The following is a 23334-nucleotide window of genomic DNA, read 5'->3' as shown; positions in this document are numbered from 1 at the left end:
ACCTACGTACTCAGCGTCACCCAAAGTCTTACAAGAAACACTGGAATCTGAGCGTAAATAAAGCGTGTTTTCATGTACATACGTATAAGCTACGAGTGTGTTATGGGTGTAAAATCATTGCTTTAAAAAGTTCTGGAAGAATTTTCCACTCATTGTAAAATCTGAAGTTTTGATGTGTTTTTCAGATTGGTGGTGTATTTTGTGTTTTTAGTGGTGAATCACGTGATTAGTGTAATGTCACTTTGTTTTGGGTTTCGAGTAGTAATATTGATGAGGTAGTGATGATAAATACACTGGAACAGTACACATTCTGGTATTTTCACTATCTTTTGACGGCATGTTGTTAGATAGATCAACCACAACAATTAGATCAACCTCACTATTGGTTGAAATCACAAAGACCAATGGCATCTGAGTCCGGAATGGGTCTAAATAAGCAGCGACCTTCTTTTTGAAGGCGAGCACTATAACAATTTGGCTATCTAGATAGTTTGAGTGCACCGATGTTGATAACACTTTTCTCTCTTATTCAAGAATATATTGTATGATCTGTGCTGTGCATTTGGCTATAATAAAGAAGACAAGTAAAAGTTTAATATGCGTAAAAGTAGTGTTACTAAATAATAACAAGAAACCAATCTTAAACAACAATAAAAACCAGACATAAACCAGACAAAACATTATTCATTGGTATGTCACCAGATTTGGTCTAAAGAATGTCATGTTATCAGCATCTATCATGATGGGGTCCTTACACCAGCTATCACACCTATGTTACCAGTCACAATCTTACATCCTATGCTGTGATTGCATCAGCATCCATCCTCTATGTTACCAGCAAAATGTAACCATGTGTATACTTCTGATATCCAGCGGTATTCTTTCACAAACTTTCCGAACGATGGTATATTATCAGTTACTGCCATGAGGGTGGTTTATTTCAATTAGGACCCAGCTGTATGTTTCCAGTCTTTTCGCCTAACAATGGAAAATGGTGTAGTGTATACCAACTACTGTCTCACTGCCCTGACGATGGTATATATACCAACTACAGTCTCACTACCCTGACGATGGTACATACCAACTACGAACTACAGTCTCACTGCCCTGACGATGGTACATACCAACTACAGTCTCACTGTCCTGACGATGGTATATAACAACTACTGTCTCACTGCTATGACGATGGTATATACCAACTAGAGTCACAGTCTCACTACCCTGTCGATGGTATATACCAACTACAGTCTTACTGCCCTGACGATGGTACATACCAACTACAGTCTCACTGCCCTGACGATGGTACATACACACTACAGTCTCACTGCCCTGACGATGGTCTACCAACTACAGTCTCACTGCCCTGACGATGGTATATACCAACTACAGTCTCACTGCCCTGACGATGGTACATACACACTACAGTCTCACTGCCCTGACGATGGTCTACCAACTACAGTCTCACTGCCCTGACGATGGTATATACCAACTACAGTCTCACTACCCTTACGATGGTATATACCAACTACAGTCTCACTACCCTGAGGATAGTACTATATACCAACTACAGTCTCACTGCCCCGACTATGGTATATACCAACTACTGTCTCACTACCCTGACGATGGTATATACCAACTACTGTCTCACTACCCTGACGATGGTATATACCAACTCCTGTCTCACTACTGCCCTGACTATGGTATATACCAACTACTGTCTCATTGCCCTGACGATGGTGTATAACTTCATTACCCTGACGATGGTACATTCCCAGATCCCAGCATTCCCAGCTACCGTCCCGAAGGAGTGACGCGGCCGCCAGCGATGAGTCGAGTAAATCAGCAATATAGAGCAGCCGATATATAACCGTAGAACACGACAGTGCCGTTGTCCGCGATACCACAGCCCTATAAATATCTCGGTAGCATATTCAAATGGCCGGGCTACACGATTAGACCATTAGGTGTGGGCTACATCTGACCAATTACCTACCCAATTAAATCGACCGCTTGGTGGTCTACATCTGATATATACATTGTACTCGCCGCTATTTATTTTTCCAGGGTTGGTGGCCTGCTGCCGGCGACGATAACTCGCTCGGCCGCCGTATTTATAATATAGTTTATACGTCCGTTCCGCAGCTACTGGTATTTATTATTGCCTCCGCTTGTCTTACGCTAACTAGTCGATATCATTTCGAATGTTATTGCCGTCCGCATAAATACAAGCGGTATAAATAATTTGTTAACTATTCGATTGATTTCTGTTACGACGACTGTTGTTTGTTTACGATATGAGAGGGCGGAGCTGGTAGATAAAAGTGGAGTGAAGTTTATGTAGTGGTTTAGACGAATGGTGAGTTTAAAAATAAAGATATGTAGTTTTATTTAAGGGATTAGTGATTTTTCCATTGCAGTTTGTAAAAAAGGTTTGCACAAAGTTAAAAGCATGTGAGGACAAATCTACAGTATTTTATTCAAAGACGATTGTGGAAATAGGCCCATTTTAAAAATTAGGTAATTTTACAATACTTTTTGTTTGGCCAATAAAGCAACCAGTAATTTATGATTCGAGTAGTTAGAAATTTACCATCCTTTTTGGAACATTAAAAGTTGATTTCCGACCGACCTCAGATTAAGTACGGTAAATAAGATTTACAAAACACATTTTTTACCTCAGTAGGATTTCCAACCTTGGTAATTTTTACCGTATTCGAATTTAATCTACAATCTACCTCAGTTCAAACGAAATAGTCGTTATTTGCCACAGAAGATTTATTCAAACATTTATTTTCTCGTGCTTGCTCACCTCGAGGCAACAAAATGATTAAATAACAAAAAATAATAAAAATAGTCGTGCAAAAAGGGAACTTTATTTACCAAAATGAAAAAGGTATGTTCATTTTACAATATCTTTTGTTCATTAGGTAAAGCAACTAGTAATTTATGTATCGAAATAAAAATGTAACATTTTATTTGGCATATTGAAACTTAATTTACGATTTTCCACAGTTTAACCACTACCTATCAAAATAAACGGTAACAGCAAGATGGTATGTAAACATTATTTCATTAGCTTGTTGAAAGCCTTTATAATGGGTAAGAGGTGGAAGTGACTATGATATTTTATTGATAAAATCACAAAAATTGCTATAACTTGTGAACCTTGAAAGCAATTTCTTTAAATTTTAAATTACCATAACATAGTAAGTTTTAATCAAAAACGTTCGAACTGCTTTTGTAAGAATCCTATTAGTTTCGTTACTTGATGGAGAAATCACAATTATAATCAAAAATTTTAAAAATGAAATAAATTCCTGGAGGTATTATGAATTAGTACTCACTTATAAAATTTCATGATAATAGGACTACAGTTGTAGTCTGTAGCTCTGTACCCACCAACACACACAACACTTCAAAAACCAAATTTTTAGGGACCCAAGTCGGATATTTCTACCCAAAACTCAAACTCAAAAATGTTTACGAAATATTCTATCAATAGGGGGAGGACGTAAAATACTCCCATACATTGATTTACCCGGCACAATTTCCCATTTATCCACACACACCGTGTCCTACACGTGGACTGGATTATTCCACCCCTCGTTAACTATAACCGAATAACCGGGGACAACTAATTATTGAAAAATCGACCCTTTGTTTGGGCGAAGCGACGTTCTTTCTCCGCCTTGATTGGGGCGAAATCCAATAAACCCGCCCGCTTCTTCCCGCCGCTTGTTTCGAATTCCCTGGAAACAAAACAACCCTCGTTCGTGACTCTGTTTTCATTCCTCCCCCGAACTGCGATCGTGAGGTGAACGACAGATCGGAAACAGCGATTCTGAACGTGAAAGTGAAATTGCTGGATGTAGAGAAATTTGAAAATTAAAATCGTCTGACAAAATTGTATATTTTTACTTCCTCTCTAAATAATACTGTATATGGGAAAAGTATTTTTTTTTCTTGATGATTTTTGAGTTTGAGTTATAGGGTGGAATATACGTTTGAGTTTACGGGGACCAAAATAGTGGTTTTCAAAGCTATGTCTTTTGTTTTATTGGATGTCTGTACAGAAATTTTGTATGTTGGTACTTATCCATGGTATATCCAGGTGTTTGATGGTTTTTACTTTCCCCCCCCTATACCATAGTATATGGAGAAAATATTGTTTTCGTTTGAGTTTTAGGTGGAAATATACGATTTAGTCCCCTGACACAAAAAAGTTGTTTTCGAAGTGTTGTCTGAGTGTGTAGACACTAGACAGAGCTTTCCGATTTTGATTAAATTCCATGTATGGATGTTAGTCCAATAAATACAGATATTCTTCATTTTGACTTTTAATGGGGGATTTTCTTATAAAACCTATATAATATAAATAAATCAGATTTTCAAAAACGGCTCAGACGATTTAGAACAACATTTTATTTTGTTATAGTGCTTGTAACTGTAAACAAAAGCATACGACCCCCATCGCTGTAAAAATTACGGTTCGAAAGTCATTTTTGTGGTTTTAACCATAAAATATCATAATCTCCTCTTTTATATGAGAGCTTTCCGATTTTGATTAAATTCCATGTATGGATGTTAGTCCAATAAATACAGATATTCTTCATTTTGACTTTTAATGGGGGATTTTCTTATAAAACCTATATAATATAAATAAATCAGATTTTCAAAAACGGCTCAGACGATTTAGAACAACATTTTATTTTGTTATAGTGCTTGTAACTGTAAACAAAAGCATACGACCCCCATCGCTGTAAAAATTACGGTTCGAAAGTCATTTTTGTGGTTTTAACCATAAAATATCATAATCTCCTCTTTTATATGGGTTGTTTACTTCCTAATAGGACATTTGTTAGGTCAATGATGTCATTTATTATTGTGTAAATCTACATTGTTTAGTCTGTGTGTGTTGTATACACCATGAGCATTAAAAAGATTCCTTTTTGTAGATGGTGTCATAAATTGACATTGCAATGACAAATGTGTTCTGGATGCAGAACCGATCTCGTTGTAATCGAACTAACGACCCTAGGTAGGTGAGCACTATTTTATATATTGATTACCATATAAAAGACTTAGTATTTACTAAGGCCACAAGTAAATATACACGTCGATTGTAAAATAAGTGTATTATTTACATTGACAATATTATAGCAATAAAAAAAAATTATTGAAAGAGTAAGAAAGTTTTGGCTAAAGTTTATTGCTGTAGGGTTTATTATTTTCTTTCCAATGCACAAGTAAATTTATTTTTTCTCTTCGAAAAAAATGGATTTTTGTGAAAATCGGGATAGAATAAAATTGCGATCGTAAAGCGGCATCATATGAAAACTGCGGTTTGCACCATGTGAAAATGGATTTGTGGAATTAAAAGCCAAAGAATTAACGAATTTGTAAATTAAAACTTTATATGTAAGACTATAATACATCTAATCTTAAATTCGGTGTTTTATTAATTTAAACGTAAGTTAAAAAAAAGTATAAGTGGAAAATGAAAGGATTTCTTACAGGTACTGCCATTCAGTGTTGGAAAAGCCAGGAATAATCATTTTAATGTATTAGATTTAAAATATAGTTTAAATACAATTCATTAAACGGGACATTTCATTTTTAACACACACACACTCTCTCTCCCTCTCTCACTCACTCTCTCCCCCTCTCTCTCTCTCTCTCAATCAAACTGGGTTTTAACAACTTATTCAAACCTCCTAGATTTCGGGCCTCTTGATTGTTCAGGTTTGATCAAATAAACGCTCATTACTAGAGGTGTCCTGGGTGAAATGTTGAATTAAAATAATCTCTTACAACCTAAGGGTAAACGAAGGTAATTTCCCTAAGGGCTTACCCCCTTGCATCTTAATTATTTATAGAATTTACTTTCAAAGATGCAGTGTTGCTGACCAACTTTTTACTTTCTCCCCCTATGTTAGTATATGGAAAAAGTATTGTTTTCGTCAAAATTTTCGAGTTTGAGTTTTGAGTGGATATATTCGTTTTGGGTCCCCTGGACCCAAAAAAGTGGTTTTCGAAGTGATGTCGGTGTGTGTGTGTCTGTGTGTCTGGATGTGTATAGAGCTAGAGACTACACCTGTGATCCGATTTCGATGAAATTTGGTATGTAGGTTCTAATTCATGGTATCCCCAGGAGTTTTTTTTGAAATTTTGATTTTTAATGGGGATTTTCCCATAAAAACCCATAAAAAACCGGAAAAATTGGATTTTCTAAAAAATGGCCCGAACGATTTTGATAAAAATTTAGTATGTTGTAGCCCTTTAAATTCTGAATAAAATGGTACAAATCCCATTCCTGTAAAAATTACGGTTCAAAAGTTATGGTCAAATATGTTATTTTCCCATAAAAACCCCATAAAATAACAAAAAATAGGATTTTAGAAAAAAATCTTGTTTTGATTTAACATAGTAGGTTATGGTCGTTACAATTTTGATAGTTTTTTAATTTTTCAGAAATTTGTATTTTTATGGGGATTTTCCCATAAAACCCCATAAAATAACTGAAAAATAGGATTTTCCCAAAAATAGCTTGAACGATTTTGATAAAAATTGTGTATGTTATAGTCCTTTATATTCTGAACAAAATGGTACAAATCCCATTTCTGTAAAAATTACGGTTCAAAAGTTTTTGTAAATTATGTCATTTTCCCATAAAACCCCCATAAAATAACAGAAAAATCGGATTTTCCCAAAAATGGCCCGAACAATTTTGATAAAAATTTTGTATGTTATAGTCCTTTAAATTCTGAACAAAATTGTACAAATCCCATTTCCGTATATTTACTCTCACCGCTTATACAATATAATAAAGGTTGTTGAAAAACTTATGGGAGAAAGTATGTGTCAGAATGCTGATAAAGTTTATTTTATTATCGTTTAATTCTTAATTGTAATCAAACAGCTGATCATTCAATTGAAAGTTTAACCACAGCCAGGTGGTAAACACGAAACGAAACAGCTGATGAAAATTTGTTTTAAATAGGCTACTCTTTTGATGATTGTAATCTGATTGAGGTAGGTAAACAACTTTTCACTCTTTATGGTGTGAATCTGAAACTGTTGTAAATTAGCAGCGTTATTCATCAAGCAACCGCTTCAAAAACCTAATCTTTGAAAAGGAAAAGAAAAAGGCATTGCATTACTAGTTTTACCTATAGATTAAATTTTTAAATTTTAGGTTCTCTGCGGATCTGTACCCATAAAAACCAGTAGAACATAAATGTTTAAGGTACCAAAGTGTAAATATTTTCATTTTAACAACTAAATATAACCAGCTGTTCCCTTGATTAATAGTGTAAATTGAAAAGTATTCATGTGTTCAAATTTAAACAATTTTTTTTCATAAGGATAACATGGAATTTTAAAGGGCACTGTGGCAGAGCCTTGATGGAATTTTTTAAACATTTAAATTCAGGAATTCCTGAGTTCCTATGCCTTGTAGCAATGATTACTAATTGTAGTTTTTGAGATATGGTGATCATTGAGTGAATGAGTGGTAATTGTCTTTTATTAGCTTTATACTATAGATACCCTGTTCTTTGAGAAATACAGACATCTCAACTCGATTGAAGCTTCACATTTATTATGAGTTAAACAGTTCCATAGCTAAAACAAACAAGAAATCAAAAGGCGTTATATGACCAATTGCATAATTTTAAAGGTATGCTAGCTGTTAGCTGTTGGCTGCTACATATATGCGTATGCTGGATGCTAGCCGCTAGCTGCTGTATACTAGCCGCTAACTGCTAGCCGCTGTACGCAGGTGTGATTGGCTGGATGACAACGGTAGATGAGTGGGCAACTTGGCCTGTCGCTCTGTCGCTGTGCTGTCGACCATCGTGCTGACAATTAATAACATTCTTATCTCCATCAATACACCAATGACTGACCGTGGGATACTCACTTCGTCATTGGAATAGAATTTCTCAAATCTCCCTGCTGTCTTTGCGCTTGATCAACAAGTGTAGAATCAGCATCTCTCAATGTGGATCTCAATATTTTGTGTTTGAGATGTCAAGTCTCCCACCTGACGACAATCGTCTCTATATACGTGTAAAGTTTGTAACGCTTTGCTCTTGGTCAACATATGCTTGGACTTCCCTTGCCACAATTTTTAGAAACGTGTTGAACCTATCGTCTTGATCGCAGAGTGTTTTGAAATTTGTAAAATCAGAGTTTTATTTTCTGTAAGCAATTGTCTTTTAATGAGAGAATTTTGCCAATAAAAAAAATCACAATAATTAAAATGTTTACTTTTTACCGCCTCTCTTTGCTCTTGATCGAAATAAATCGTTTCCCAAGGTTTTGTATAAGTTTTTGGAATAATGTGGAATTGGCTTTGCTCTTGATCAACAATAGACACACATGGAAACATCTTCTTTTGAAATGTCAAATAAAATAATTTTAATTTCTTTAATAACTTTAAGGGGTTCTGGCAACACACTGATACCACATTGATAACCTGATACTGTTATAAAAGAGGTGTCTTTCAAAGAAGGTTGTCTGCTTAGGTAGCTTAATATTGTTACTGTACGTCTTGTGTCAGAGAGTGTACTGCATCGGATGGTACTACGGTTAATAAAGATGGTAATTTCTTTTTAAAACACAGACAACTCAATAAAATGTTTTCGGGTGGTTATTATAATGTGTAAAATATCATCCATCTGTCTATTATATTTTGTCAAATTCTAATTGGTTAATATAAAATTTTACTTCCCTGACTCAAGTTAAAACACATAGATAGCAAGTTGTATCCGAGCAAAAGTTACAAGTAGATTTCACTTTCACAGATATTTATTCCGATAATTTCCCAGTACCGTAGATTTACATTAAACAAAACTACCCACTGTTTTGGTACTGCATAATTTTACTTTACCCGTAATAATCAAACCTAAACCAGTTCGCACAGCTGACGAGTAGTAAGCAACGTTCACATGTCCATCAACTCGATCTGTAGGCGAGATAACAACCTCGGACGGCCAGCATCAACATGGACCATTTGTCTGCTTCGGCTGGCCAGATAAAATAAATGATCATAGACATAATCGAGTGACACACATTGTAGCGAGTGAGAGGGAAATAAAAAAGCGAATGTTTTCTTTCCGCTGGATGTTAGCTAGTGAGCAAACGTTCCCAGTGAGTTGGCGTTTTGTGGTCCATTTGTCATCGCTGACACGTGATCCCGCGGGACTCGAGGAATGTTCGTGGACACCTTCACACCTTGAGTCCTGAGGGATAGGGTGGTGGGGACTTGAAAGTTTTGACAGGTTATGTTTCCAAGGAAGGGAAATGGAGTCCAGAAGGATACGGTAGAGAAGAGAAGAATCATTAAATGCTTCTGGGGGATTTGAAAGTTCCTGGTAATATGCTTACTTATATTTCCCAGGAAACAGAGACCAGAAGGATAAGGTAGAAGAGGAGAATCGTAAAATGCTTCTGGTACCCCAAGGTTCAAATTTCCAGCATTTCATGGTTCAAGAATTGAGCCCTTTGGGATGAGGTGGAAAGTCCAACTTGAAACTGCTGACAGCTCCTCGTGCACTTGAGGGAGTGGAGTCCTGCAGGACAAGGTAAGAGATATTTGAAAAACGCTTCTGTACACCTTCATAGCTCCTGCCCTCAAGGACTAGAGGAGGTTGGAGGAGGAGTCATGCTGGGAGGAGAAAAAGAAACTGTATATAGGTAGTTCTTCGTGAAGTAATGTCCCCCAAGGAATTTAAGTCCTGAAGGATAAAGCGAAGAAGGAGGGTTAGTAAAGTAATTTTGGGTATTAATTTTTATCTGGATCTAAGGTTGGATGTGAAGTACCGATCGATATACTAGAGAGTAAGAAACTGAAACGTTTTCTAAAATTGGAAATTTTCTATTCTCCTGTCCTCATGTCCTTCTAGGGCAAATGGAGATAGAACTTAACTCATCTTTTCTTTAGCTTAACTTATTAGTGTAACTTGAGAAAGAATATAGATTATGAGACTTCGAAACTACTTTATGGACACCTCCATGTTCTAATACACCCGTACAACCCGGAGGGAAAGGTCTAACAAGAGAATTGGGAACATTTATGTTCACCTTCTAACTCTCATACTACAGTATAAGAATATACGTGGACTCCTGAGAGTTGAGGTAGATGCAGTAATTGTGTCAATATCAGGTTTAGATGATTCTTGAGGGGGGAAAGGCATGAAGTATTGGTGTTAATGATTTGGATGCTCAGGTCTTAACCGCAGATCAAGTCAAGTTGGCCGATTTAATCATAATATTTATAGATGCGATTTTCTCAATAGGTGACTTTAGTCGGTTGATATCTTGTCTTGAAAGGTAGACTCCCCCCCCCCCCCCCTATAGCAGGTGTTGTGCACGAATACAGCTTTCAACCACATCAGGTGTTTATTATCCTTCTAAAATAAAGCTACAAATTGTGTACGTTTGATCTAGTTGGAAAAATATAATTTATTTTTGTACAAAAATACAACCGACTTCAAACGCTCTAAAAAGAATGAAATAATGTCAATAAAGTAAACTTTTGTATTAGGCAAGCTCACGTATTTTAAGTCGGCGCGGCTCTATGATGATTTTTGATACAAAATTGAAAGAGGGTGTCCATATTGCAGGTGTCTATCTATAACTAAATCTGCATGTCTTTTTCATAGTTATGCGTTAAGTGTTTTTTTATTACCGTAATCAGAGATCGGCATAATAGTGGTATTAACGAGTATCTTTAAAAAGATTATAACGCATTTAAATGTTTCTAACTTGGAAAAGTAACGTTTTAATACTGAACTAGCTTCTTTTCCCTATCATAATATCAAACTAAATTATTTTCCTATTCATATAGAACATTTGTGTGGGTTATTTTCATAATGCATTTATTCTGAAGTAAACAGAAAATATTTCCTTTAATATATAAACAAAACAGTTCAGTATGTTTTTTATATATTTATGTTATCCAGCTACAATTTATTGATTTTCAAAATACACACACAATATTTAATTTCAATCATATTTTTTGCAGTTTGAGCCACGCCGACTTGAAATACGTGAGCTTGCCTAAAACAAAAGTTTACTTTATTGACATTATTTCATTCTTTTTAGAGCGTTTGAAGTCGGTTGTATTTTTTTACAAAAATAAATTATTTCATGACTTTTAGTGACTGTATAATTTTTTTTTGTATTAATTACTTGAGGTTTTTTGATAAGCAAAACTGTTTGAAACAATCAAAAGTTCCACAGAACAATCATATTATTTTAAAACTGCTTGAGTCACCTGTTCAGGCTACATAATCAATGGGTATGAAAATAAATATTTTTAGATATTCCTTAAGAAAGAAAGAGTTGTCCATTACATTAGGCCTAATGAACAACTAATTGTCTTTTTTAGATACATTGAAATGTCAGACATCATCGTTTCCTGCAATCGGTGTACTTCTACATTATAAAAAGAAATACAGTAACGTCTCAAGTCTTTAGGAACAATATGAAAGTTATTCCTCAGCCACCAGCACTAAAAAATCTCTCAAAAGTGGAAAATTGGTCGTTAACACGTATAGTACCTTTGGAAAATACTATATGAAGGATTGGTTCAGCTAAAGTCATGTAGGGGGGTTTGTTTGCTCAAGATATAGCCTAGTCGAAATTGCAAATCATCTTACTCTAGGTCTTTCCGAAGCAGGCATAATAGTATTGATATGTTATAGTAACTGGGTAGAGAATATAAATAAACATTCCGCATCTACAAATGAAATATGTATATGAAAGATTGGTTCAGCTAAAAGTGGTGCAAGCCATGTAGGTGGTTTTGTTTGATCAAGATATAGCCTAGTCGAAATTGCAAATCATCTTCCTCTAGGACTTTCCGAAGCAGGCATACCGGTAATAGTATTGGTATGATATAGTAACTTGTGTAGAGAATATCAATAAACATTCCACATCTGCAAATGCAGGTTTAGTAATTAAAATATTTAACACTTTTAAGACAATTGACGATTATGCACCGTCACACTTCTTAGGTCGTGTAAGGAATAATTGAATTTAATTAAAATTTAGACCTGTTTTACGAATGAATTGGTTTTCACAATACACCTTTATTTGTCAATATCATACAGCTATTCACTGAAACATATGTGTTTTTGTAAGTCAGAATATTCAATACTGATAAAAACAGAATTACTGTATACACAAATCAGGTCAAACGATAAAATACATTTTTTATAGTAACCAAAACAAAATGCATTTTTCTCAATGTAATTCATTTAGGCTCCATGGCAAGAAATAGTTTATTGATCAATATGAAGCAACTGTTTCATGAAGAATTGTCTGTAGCTTCATTTAAATGGTTTCAACTAACAGCTGTAGAAATGTTATTATTATTTATTGCCTTCTCTGCACAAATGTAAACAATCTGCACAAATGTAAACAAAATAAATGTTGAATATTTAAGGTTTTCAGAATTTTTCACCGAAACAAATATTATACTTAAACATAATATATAAGGTACCAAATAGAAACTCTCCTGGTTATTTTGGTGGTGGAACCACACTGATCGGTAAAATAATCACAGAGAAATTGGTGAACATACATAGAAAAAAAAACATCGCCACAAACAAATTGAGAACCTCCTCCTTTTGTTGGTAGTGGGGAAGTCGGTTAAAAATTACAAGTAACTTGATACACTGATTGGTCAAAACAAAAAAGTAAACAAAATATTCCTTAGATTTACAAGTTAGCTTGGTAAAATCGTTTGAAAAAAAATTCATAGATTTTTAATTTATACCTGTATGGGGTTTGAATGTGCCCAAGGTGAATGATTGTGTGGGCAAGCAGACTTATTTTGATTTTGACGCACATCTTTTGGTAGATCTTTAACAAAACGTTTAACACAACCGTAAAAATACTTAAAACGTTCCTCCTCACACCTTTGTCAACTTGATTAATTCTTATTTAAATATCCAAACGTCCAGATGTCCACGTTAAAAAATTCCGAAAAAGCAAAAATCCAACAAAAAGGTCAATAAATAACCGATATTTTCACGGCCCTCGAGTTTTATGAGACATCGCGACGGCTTAAGCGAGAAATAAAAAGGTGAAAGGATTACACGGCTATTTGTTATACGAGAAGAAAGAGGAGCAACAGACGAGAGAAGGAGCGGTAAAATGTAGTGTAGGGTTGAATTAACTGTGGGAGCGGTAGAGGCACAAAGCTGGAGACAGGGATGATGGATCGCGGCACCCCCGTGGATATACAGGGTGTCCCGGAGGAGCAGCAAGGTAGCAAGGTCTAGAACAAACGTTTGGGCAAAGTTGTAAAGTGTGAAAAGTTGATGTCAAATCACTTTTTTTTTAATTAAATTAAAATAAATAATGTCCAAATATTTGTAAGACGGTCGTTGTATGTTTATAAATGGTTGAATAGTCTGTGCTGTGAAAATTAAAAACAAAATTAACACAAAATTAATCATATATTAATTAAAGACGTAAGTAGCAATATTTAAGCAACAAAATAAGACAGAGAAATATAAGATTATCAGGGCCTTATTGTTTGCCATGGATTTTTAGTTAAATACTTTCTGTGATTTCATGTTACCTTTCCTATAGATACAAAACCATGAAGCCATTCTATTGCATAGTTAAATCGTCCATCTTTCAGATATTTATTTCCCCATGACAAATAGCGAAAATACTTCAGTAGTTGCACACCTGTGCGAGATTTTTTCAACGATGTCCTCTTTTAATAAAAAGACTTATTACATCTGGCTCATACAGATGGGATTGACGGGTTGTCTAATTCAGTATCAAAAGTCAATAGTACCTACAGTTGACTCCCTTATGCGGACACCTTTAAACCAGATTTCGGTTTAACAGAACTGCTTTTGGCAGAAGTGAACATATTTTTCATTGGTAAATTTCAGCACATCGGTTTAACCGAACTGGATTGATAGGAAGTGGGCGGAACTGATTACTGAAACGACTTTTCTCATGGGAAGGATTTGAGACCAGCGATCACGAGTCTAAATACAACGCTCTCCCAAATTTATTTAAGTAAAACATTTGGGCTAGTTTTCGAGTGATTCCCGCATTTAATGAGTTTTAGAGGACGTCGGTTTAACCGAAAACCCCGTTATCCGCACTGGCCTCGGTCCCGACGATTCTGGACATGGCCAGGTAATTGATGATTCTGGTAATTCTACTGTATATAACAGAACATGACAAAACAGAGGACAAGCCAATTTGCCTTGCACAGAATGTGTCCCACAGCTACAAAACATTCTGAGGTACTCACGTACTATACCGACCACACCGATAAATCGACTTCCAAATAAGATTTTATTTAGTTTAAACAAAATCTTCCTAACCTAACCTAACCACCGTTAGGTTAGGTTAATTTAAGTGTGGTCGGTATACGTAAGTACCGATTCTCAAGTGTCAAAGACTCAAACTCAACCTCGACAATTGCTTCCTCAACTCAACACTTCCTGGAGCCAGCTATTAGCTACTGTCAGCCATGTTGAATGCTGAATGCTGAATGTTGAATGTCTGTATTATACATTCCGTCGGTGTTGCCGCAGGTCGCTCGCGATATCCGATATTCTGGGTCAGCTTTACCTAAGAATGGGCGAGAATGCTTGTCAAAAAGTGATAAACAGCCTTGTGTCCGTGACGGTGGTTCGGACAAAGATGACTTATGCATATGTATACCGGAGATGCGTTTGTAACCTTCTCAATTTGTCGTGGCGGTGCCTTTGTGGCGTGTTTACCTGACGGTAGAAAGTCTTCGCCGCGCCGTGACTCGCAACTCGGTGTTTTGATATCTCGATGAAGCCCTTCACTTCGCCGCCATTTTGACAAGTCTGAATTCAATCACGAGTTGTTTTCAATAACATTGGACGGGATTGTCACATATGAACGTGGTAAAGTTGGGATTTTAGCTGATGGTTTTTAACTGATTGGATCCAGTAAATATCCAATAGTCAATGGTAGCTTTGGGTTTTGGATACTGAGGTACACGTCCCGTCTAAGAACAGCTGTAGCTGTAGTAAATGGTTGATTAGAAATTGTAGCCATACAGTGGCTGAACGAGCCGTACACAGTGCACAGAGAGTGTGTTGTGTTACAGTATAAAATTCTGTTTCTCCTTCATTTGTAATTTCAGTCCCTAAACATAGCATAAAGAGAAAATATTGTTATCGTGAAGATTTTAGAGCTTTGGTAGATATATACGTCCACCCCACCCCCCTAAAAAGCCCGTTGAACCTAAAAAAGTGGTTTTCAAAATGATTTCTGGGTTTATGTGTACAGACCTACAGAGAACACCTGTGGTCCGATTTTAAAGAAATTTGGTATGTAGGTACCGTACTAATGAATAGTATCTCCAGACGTAGCTTTTCATTTTTTGGAAATTTTTGTTTTAAATGTTGATTTTCCAATAAAATCACATAACATAACATAAAAATAGGATATTTACAAACTCGGCTCAAGCAACTGTGATAAGGTTTTAGTATGTTATATTCCTTTTAGTTCTAAAGAAAATGGTACAACCCCCATCACTGTAAAATTACAGTTCAAAAGTTATACATTTTTGTGATTTCAGCAATAAAATATCATATTTACCCACACCACTTGCCCAAGAAAAGGGTAGTTCACAAGCTAATGGGAGAACGTTTGTCAGATTACCAATACTGTACCGTTTATTTATTATGGTATAATTGTTATGTCTACATTGTCACTGGAGACTGAGTAAAAAAAATACATTATGTATTTTTCATACGGCTCTTCAATTATTGACAGAGTTCTCCCATAAGTATATTTTCCACGTTTGTGATATCTTGTTGTGATGAATTTGGACGAACTGCGTGGACGAATTTATGGCTTCTGGGGACATTTATTCGGAAATTTTAATCAGTCCCGTGTCTAGGTCTTTCCGTGCCACCTACTTGTAATGGCTTCTTCCCTGTAGAGGAATTCGCTAAAACGATTCATGACTCGAACAGTGCATCGCTTTGTGGTCCCTCTTGGCTTTCAACAATTCTTCAGGAAGAGCTACTATGAGCAAGTCATCGACTAAATGGTTCATGGTAGTAAACTCTGCTTCCTCTTCATAAATTGTTGAGGTAGTTTTAGAGACTTTAATCTCATTACTTCTGACGATGTATTTGAGATAACAGAAGAAGGAGATTTGTATTAAGTATATCAATTTCAAGAGAATGTCGTTCTTATGGAGTGTGTGTTGTATAACTTTAATTTGAAGAATATATTTGAAGTAAATTGTAAAGGAAATACGTGTTCGTGATGATTATTCTACTATCGAAGTCTTATAACAATACAGTCGAATGCTCACCATCAGCAGCTTTGACTCTTGTGACAGTTTGTATATGGTTTGTTCAAATAACGAAGGCGATCGTTATTTGAACAAAATATAAGATGCTAGACTTACTTGGCATAATCCGCCTTGCAGTAGACAGAGTCGTCCTTGATAAAGCAGGAGGGCTGACGATCTAGAGCCAGCTGACAGACGCAGCAGCGCAGACAGTGAGCGTGCCAGGACCTTCCATTGACCTGAAGAAGGTACTTGTCTGTGATGGGCTCTGAGCACGCGGCGCACATCCGCTGCTCTGTCTGTAACAAGGGAATGAATGAATAACAATTCCTTCATTCCAACAGGCTTCAACAGGGAGGTTAGTTGCGTGAATCAAAAGAGGCGACGAGAGAGTGAAGAAAATGAAGAAGGGAGGAATATTACGAGCTGGAGGAGGAATCAAGGACGAGCTGAAGAATGAGATGAGGAAAAGAGTAAAATTTGCAAATGGTAGGATGGATGAGTTGCTTTAAGAGATAAACTTGACAAGAGAGACAACGGAGCTGTATGAGGAACAAGTATGACGAGCTAGCAGAGGAATGAGTGAGTAGTCATTAATAAGGTGATGAAAGAGAGTCAAACTTATGGAAGGTAGTTGACATAGGTAAAGGAAGGTAGGTATTTGAGTAGCTGAGGAAGAAATAAATGACACGTCTTTGAATAATGATAAAAGAACATAATGCGTCAAAAAGCAAAAGGGAGTTGAGTTGCGTGAAGAGAGAGAAAGAGAGATAAATAGAGATATGAGGCTAGGGATTGAAAGAAGCTAGACGAAGAAGAGATATCAAGAGCTACAGAAGGATTACAGGGAGAATCTCTGAAGAATGAGAGGGAAGAGGTACAAATGATCAGGAACAATTCATTAAAATGTAGAAGGAGTTTTAAAGCTTTTGGAACGAGTGAGTGTGAATATTGATGGAGTGGTGAGGCTATTACAAGGTAAACATGAAAAGAAAGTGGGATTTTTGGTGACAAGATTACGTAAAGGATTACGCGCTTTGACAACTAGAGGAAAGTGGCTAAATCGAAGAATTGTATTAGAAGGTTTGGAAGAGATGAATAATAATTATGCTAAAGTGCAAGGAATGAGAAAGGGGTCTCTGTAGAAAATGCGATTGAAAGTTTTGATGCACCGTTTGGACGATGTATCGGTTAAAGAATGTGGCAGACATAAAGTAGACAAGAATGATCTAGGGGTTGTAACGTTTGGCTACAAAGTTCCATGCATCCTGTTGCAATACACAAGTTCCACGCGCCACCGTAGTCTCCGGTAGGCGCGGATCGAAGGTCATCCGAGGATCATTACTCATTTGGCGAGAGCAATTAACCGCCGCAGCGCGATCTGACGAGATACGCCACCACTACAAATCACCACGTGTTGTAAACCTCGGTGCTTCTATTTACATTTGATCAGCTGTATGAATGGAGTGGCTTGTGAGAGGTTCTTAGGATTTTGAAGCATTTATGATATTTTTCAACTTCTCTCTGCGGTACCAACGTGAAATATCAATGTTATTCAATGGGATTGGATAAGAAATGTGGCAGTTCTTTCTGATTATACTGTAATATTGAACCAATATCTTCAACAAATCATTGACTTGACCCATTTCTATATAGTTTCCTCCATATAATTTCGATTAACTAGATGCACCCTAATGAACCAAAAGACGTTTTGATTTGATAATTACCATAGTTTGTAAATATCTTTTTATCTATTAGTCAAGAAATCGTGCAATAATGCTTGAAATTTAAAACTAAAAGTTGTAGGATTATTTCCAACTAAATACAATACGTGTATTATGTTTTCTATGGAAGCTGTGGTAAAAGCCTGAAAGCTTCAACAATGTTGGATGCGTAACTAAGTAACTACGACCGTAGTACGTTTTCTGTGCTACGACGTTAGTGGAGCGAGCTGGTCTAGTGGTTTGTGTGCGAGACTTCGGTCCCTTGGTTCAAATGCCACCAAAATCACCTTTGGATTTTATCTAGAAATGATAATGCAGTGATCTCTATATCTAGCCTAAAGTAATGCGAAAAAACAATTCCGGGCTCGTGCCTAGCCAATCAATTGCTCCTGAATCTGATCTTGCTTCCTGTAAAGCAAACTTCCCAAGCCTAGTAACTAGAAGCACTCTTCTCTAAGAAAGAAATTGATTGAGAACCCATCACAGTGAGACACGGAGAAATTGTGCGAAGATAATTAAGTTCTCAGCCAGAACTACCAAAGGTCAGAGTTGAACTGGTTGAGATGTTGCTCCGGATCGACGGAAGGTCAGAATTCAATCAGGAAGTTTGGCAATTCAATTACAGGAACATGACAGGTGTTCTGGAGCGCTCGTAAATCACCTCATGGGATCCTGGGACCAGTGGAGAGATCCATCATCTCCGCCAACAACAGGGAAGATAAATTAGTTCACAAACCGTTCTAGACTTTCCACTTGTTTAGAAGTCATGGGGTGTCGATCATAGGAATTGCATGGCTTGGGAATACATCCAAACATTTCGTTGAAAATTCTTCCTGTCAATATGTCAAAAAAATTAGAAATGAAACACTGGTTTTACAGAAGAAAGCAATACATAATTCCGCCAATAACGAGGGAGATAAATTACACTCGTACTACTAGACGTAATGTTTGTTTAGAAGTCATGGCATGTCTATAAAAAAACTTGGAAATACACTGTACAGCCTCATAAGAAGGTTATACTGTACAGATGAAAGTGCGGAGGGAAGCCCGAAGCAAACTTTGGTTGGCAGTATTTTTTAAGAACGTATAAAATATTCCAAATCGTATACTTTAGTCTAAATGCCTCTTAGGATGTCAATATAACAGTTTTTGTAGGAAGCAGGAACATTCTTTGATAAACATGAGTCTGTGTTGAGTAAATTTGAGGTTAAGTTTGCAATATGGCGTGTATTTTGATAGTTTTGTTTAAAAAGACAATTTTGTTAGTTAGTTTTAATTTCTGCAAGAGTTTAAACAAAATTACCTTTAAATCCGAATAATAATAATGAATAATATTTGTGGTTAAGTATAACAAGGTATTACTCTTTTCCACTGACGTTTCTGAGCCAGTTTCAGATTGTCAAACTAAAACTGGGTAGGGTCAAGATTTTCTGCAAAACCACAGATTGCCTTAAAAGGCCCTTACCTGCCTCAAAGGATTTACTTCAACCTCAAGTAAATATTACAACCCACTTGACTGCCGAATTTTCTATGTAAACTGTAATTTACTTCTTGATAAATCATCCGACATTCCGACACGTTTAGGGGAAAAAACAGCATGAGGCTACCCGTGAGGTCCGAACTGCGAACGGCGAAAGTCCCTTGGAATTTTAAGTATGTTATAAATAATAATACGTATAAATCCGGCACCGGACGAGTATCGATATAAAAGTGGAGAGCGCTGCGGGGCGTCTGCGACGACGTACTAGAGGCTAGCGGCACGATGAAATCCCCGTGAGCTACAACCCTGCCCGTGTCATTACAAGCAACATATGTTTCAGTCGCTGCTATATTTATGACCACCGGTCCCGCGTTCGCACCCGTACCCTATCTGGACTAGTCGCCACCCCGGTAAACGTCACATAAGGTGATTCATGGTCGCGATCGAGGATCGAGTCGTCCACACCAAGACGATGGTAGTTCAGAAATTTGTAAGTGTAGTGGCATTTGAACAAACCGCCAGTTGCTAAGGTAAGTGGTGATCCAAGACAAAAGTTGTACTGTAGGAGATTCTAACATTTCCCTAGTCTTCTTTCTGCTTGTCATTTTAACAAAACGTCACAAGAGATAATGCTGAGAGTTATGGTAGTGTTCATACGAGACACTTACTAAAATCATTTGAACATTTCTTGCATTTCTTACCGGTCCCACAGATTAAAGGTATTTATACAGTCTGCATACTCCTTTAATCTATGCCAGTACTAGTTTATATTCCGACAAAACGTAATATGCCAATGTCAAGATTAGTGGTTGTGATTCTAGATAACAGTAAAGTAACAGATTTAGTCCAAATCCCGACAAAACGTCACAATACTGTATGTGATTTACGGTAATGGCAATCGAGTCGTCGACTTCAACACATCTTTAGGGAGGTAAGACAATTTCTGACGTAGACAACACTATGAAGAAATGCTAACAGTAAAATCACGAATTTTTCTAGTATTCGTGAGTAATATTAAAACTTGTGTGGTCGCATACACCATGATGGTACATGATAGTTTGGTAATCTTACATGGTCACTATTTAAAAAAAAATATATACAAACTAAACATGGTCTTTAATTGATTTATGATTCTAGAAGAGGCAAGGACAATTCATATACCAACTAGTTTTCTTCGAATTGTCCAATATATGACTTATTACAATGGCCTCCTCTAATAAAGGCCGCGGCGAGACAAAGTGGCAACGCCGCAGACCCGGCCTACTGAACCAGCTGTTGCATTAATGAATAATGAATAGTGTATACGCAATGTTTATGTTTACGAGTTTATAACTACAGTAATATACCGGCCGGCGCGACGTTGCCACACACCAACGCCGCAGCCTTGTATTACAGTAGGCTATGCTAATTATCAAAATGGTGATCTGAAAGAGTCAACTCTGTGCTTTGACCTACAGAAGACATCTTTAAAGTCGCCACAGTAACGAAATTCCACCTTGTAAATATTCTAAATGTGACGGCACTTCAGACGCGGTTCTGTACCATGACCGGCAGATTTCTCTGATCCACCCTTCCGACACTTTTTATACGGATTGGTTGGATTCCATAAACAACCAGAGTGACTCACTCCTCGAGTGATAGAGACGTCTATCTTGAGCCCATCTGGACTTTGAAACTATGTATAAGGTGAAGGGGAAAAAGGTTAGTGGGAATTTAAACTGGTGCACGAAGTTCAACTCTTGTAAAAGTATTCATACAATCTCTTGTATAGGACTCATCTTATTTTCAAGTTTTTTAACAATTTTATCATCCTGCAGATACAAGGTCTTGGGTGTGTTTTGCTTATTAATGAAGTATGAGTGCCTAAAGCTAAATCAAATACTTAGTTTGAAATACAATAATTATGGTTGGTAATTACTAAATGAAAAATTATGTTCGTAGCATAAAAACTACAAGTTATGTCCGTGCTTGCAAAAAAATGAGCTTTTCAGTGTGAAACTATTATAGAATACGGTACACACTTCATCAATCGCGTGCGTCACCTTAAAGTTGTATCTACAGATTTTGGACAAGGTACAACTAGACGCCTGTCGCCAAAATGCAGCAGGTACAACTAGACGCCGGTACAAGAAGACGGCGACCGATGATGAAGATAAAAACTAAACATTTATTCTCACGCTTGACCTCTTGTGAAATGTCACTCTCACGAAAAAAAGCTACGAAGATAAAATAACTATTATTATTTAGTAATCACATGTGGCAATCCAATACAAATTGGCCAAATTAAATTAATGGGACATTTTGACTACATCAAAGCAGTTCCAAAGTCTTTCGTTTTAAATTTCCACTTCTTTATAACATAACATTACATTACATAGGTGTTTGTCCATTTATCATTTAATAGTAAAAATAGCGGGAGGGAGTTTTAGAATTTGCGGATTAAATGGGTTTAAAAATCGTAAATTGAGAGGTTATGTCCCTTTGAGAATATATTTGCCCAAGCGTTGAATACCTAGCTGAGCTGAAAAATCGAAAAAAATCCAAAATTTTTCCTTTGCTACATTTCTTTCGTAAAGCCCCTAATTTTGATCGAAAGATCATCTTCAAAATTGACTTCTTCGATAGATTAAACAGTAAAATGTAAGTATTTACACTGTTAAACGTGTTGTTATGCGGGAATTAGCCACATAACCGCGGGATGTCTCGACTCGAGGACCGGAGGACCGGAGACTGCAGTGGTGGGTTTTACCGAAGTTCATCTCGGCCGTACATCAAAGTAACTGACCGGGTCGGATTCGATTTTTGCTCCTGCCCACACCCGGGCACCGTGCTTCCGGCGACCTTTCACCTTGACCGGATGAGAGGTGTAAGATGGTAAATGCTGAGTTACTGTAGGTGGTAAATACACATTGGTAATCGTGTTAAATACGATAATCCGGTTTACATTGTAGACAATCGCTGAACGAAAATCTCTATTGGGTTTTAAAATGACAGTAGACAACCTTAATACTACTGTACTCCTTACAAATTTTACTCAGTACAATCTCTTTATCGTTAAATTTATTGGAAAACTCGCAGAAATACTTAAAAAAATATAAGAGTTTCTGAGTAAATTTGAAAACATTTTTACAGCCACTCAAACTAGATTGAGACTAATTGCCTTAATACTCACACTTTAGTTTTATAACCCCCCTTGATCCCATTCAATGAATTTTTAAGGCGCATGTAATTAATGCAAGAGCCTTTGATTGGAATCAAATTATATGAAAGATGATACACTTACCTTATCGTTTCATTCCTTTTAGGAATCATAAATAATTTATTTTAATTCAAACCTATGCTGAAATAATCGTAAAAACATGTATCTGGTCAAATGTGGTAGGATATATGAAACCCAATTGTTTGATTTATGTCTCATAATTAATTGTATTTCATTCTCATATTTGCATGAAATAGTGTCTGACCAAAAGTTATTCGTGACTTCTATAAACAATTTAAACCTCGATTTTCTCGATATTACTGAATACGCCCGATAAAATAATCAAGTAACTGTGTGCTATCTCCGAGTGAGTTTGATGTACAACGAAATTTGTAAAATACGAACAAAATACACCCTCTGTTGCCTGATTCTGAATATAACTAAAACTATTCAAATTGATGACTACTTTGCCGATTTCCTTCAGAACGGAAACAACATCTTAAGTAACTGCACGACAGATTTCCCCAGTTCTTGTTTTATGGACTCCCAGGATCTAGAACGTCGAGACGCCAGTCAGGTCTGAGAGTTGATTTCCATTAACGAC

The 23334-nt window shown here is 36.5% G+C and overlaps 1 protein-coding gene across 2 annotated transcripts in view; it reads right to left on the bottom strand.

The window, feature by feature from the left end:
• The window catches only part of LOC128994863 (LIM/homeobox protein Awh-like), a 62573-nt gene that overhangs the window by 12095 nt on the left and 27144 nt on the right, over positions 1 to 23334 (bottom strand). For both annotated transcript variants that reach the window (XM_054419683.1, XM_054419684.1), the window contains exon 2: positions 16445 to 16626. In XM_054419683.1, coding sequence (XP_054275658.1) covers positions 16445 to 16626 — 182 coding nt within the window. The remainder of the gene's footprint in view (positions 1 to 16444; positions 16627 to 23334) is intronic.

This window comes from Macrosteles quadrilineatus, unplaced genomic scaffold (assembly GCF_028750875.1).
Source record: "Macrosteles quadrilineatus isolate MER2022 unplaced genomic scaffold, UCM_ALF_1.0 Scaffold_5__1_contigs__length_97177068, whole genome shotgun sequence".
Classification (NCBI taxonomy): domain Eukaryota; kingdom Metazoa; phylum Arthropoda; class Insecta; order Hemiptera; family Cicadellidae; genus Macrosteles; species Macrosteles quadrilineatus.
This window is presented reverse-complemented; position numbering and strand designations above follow the sequence as displayed.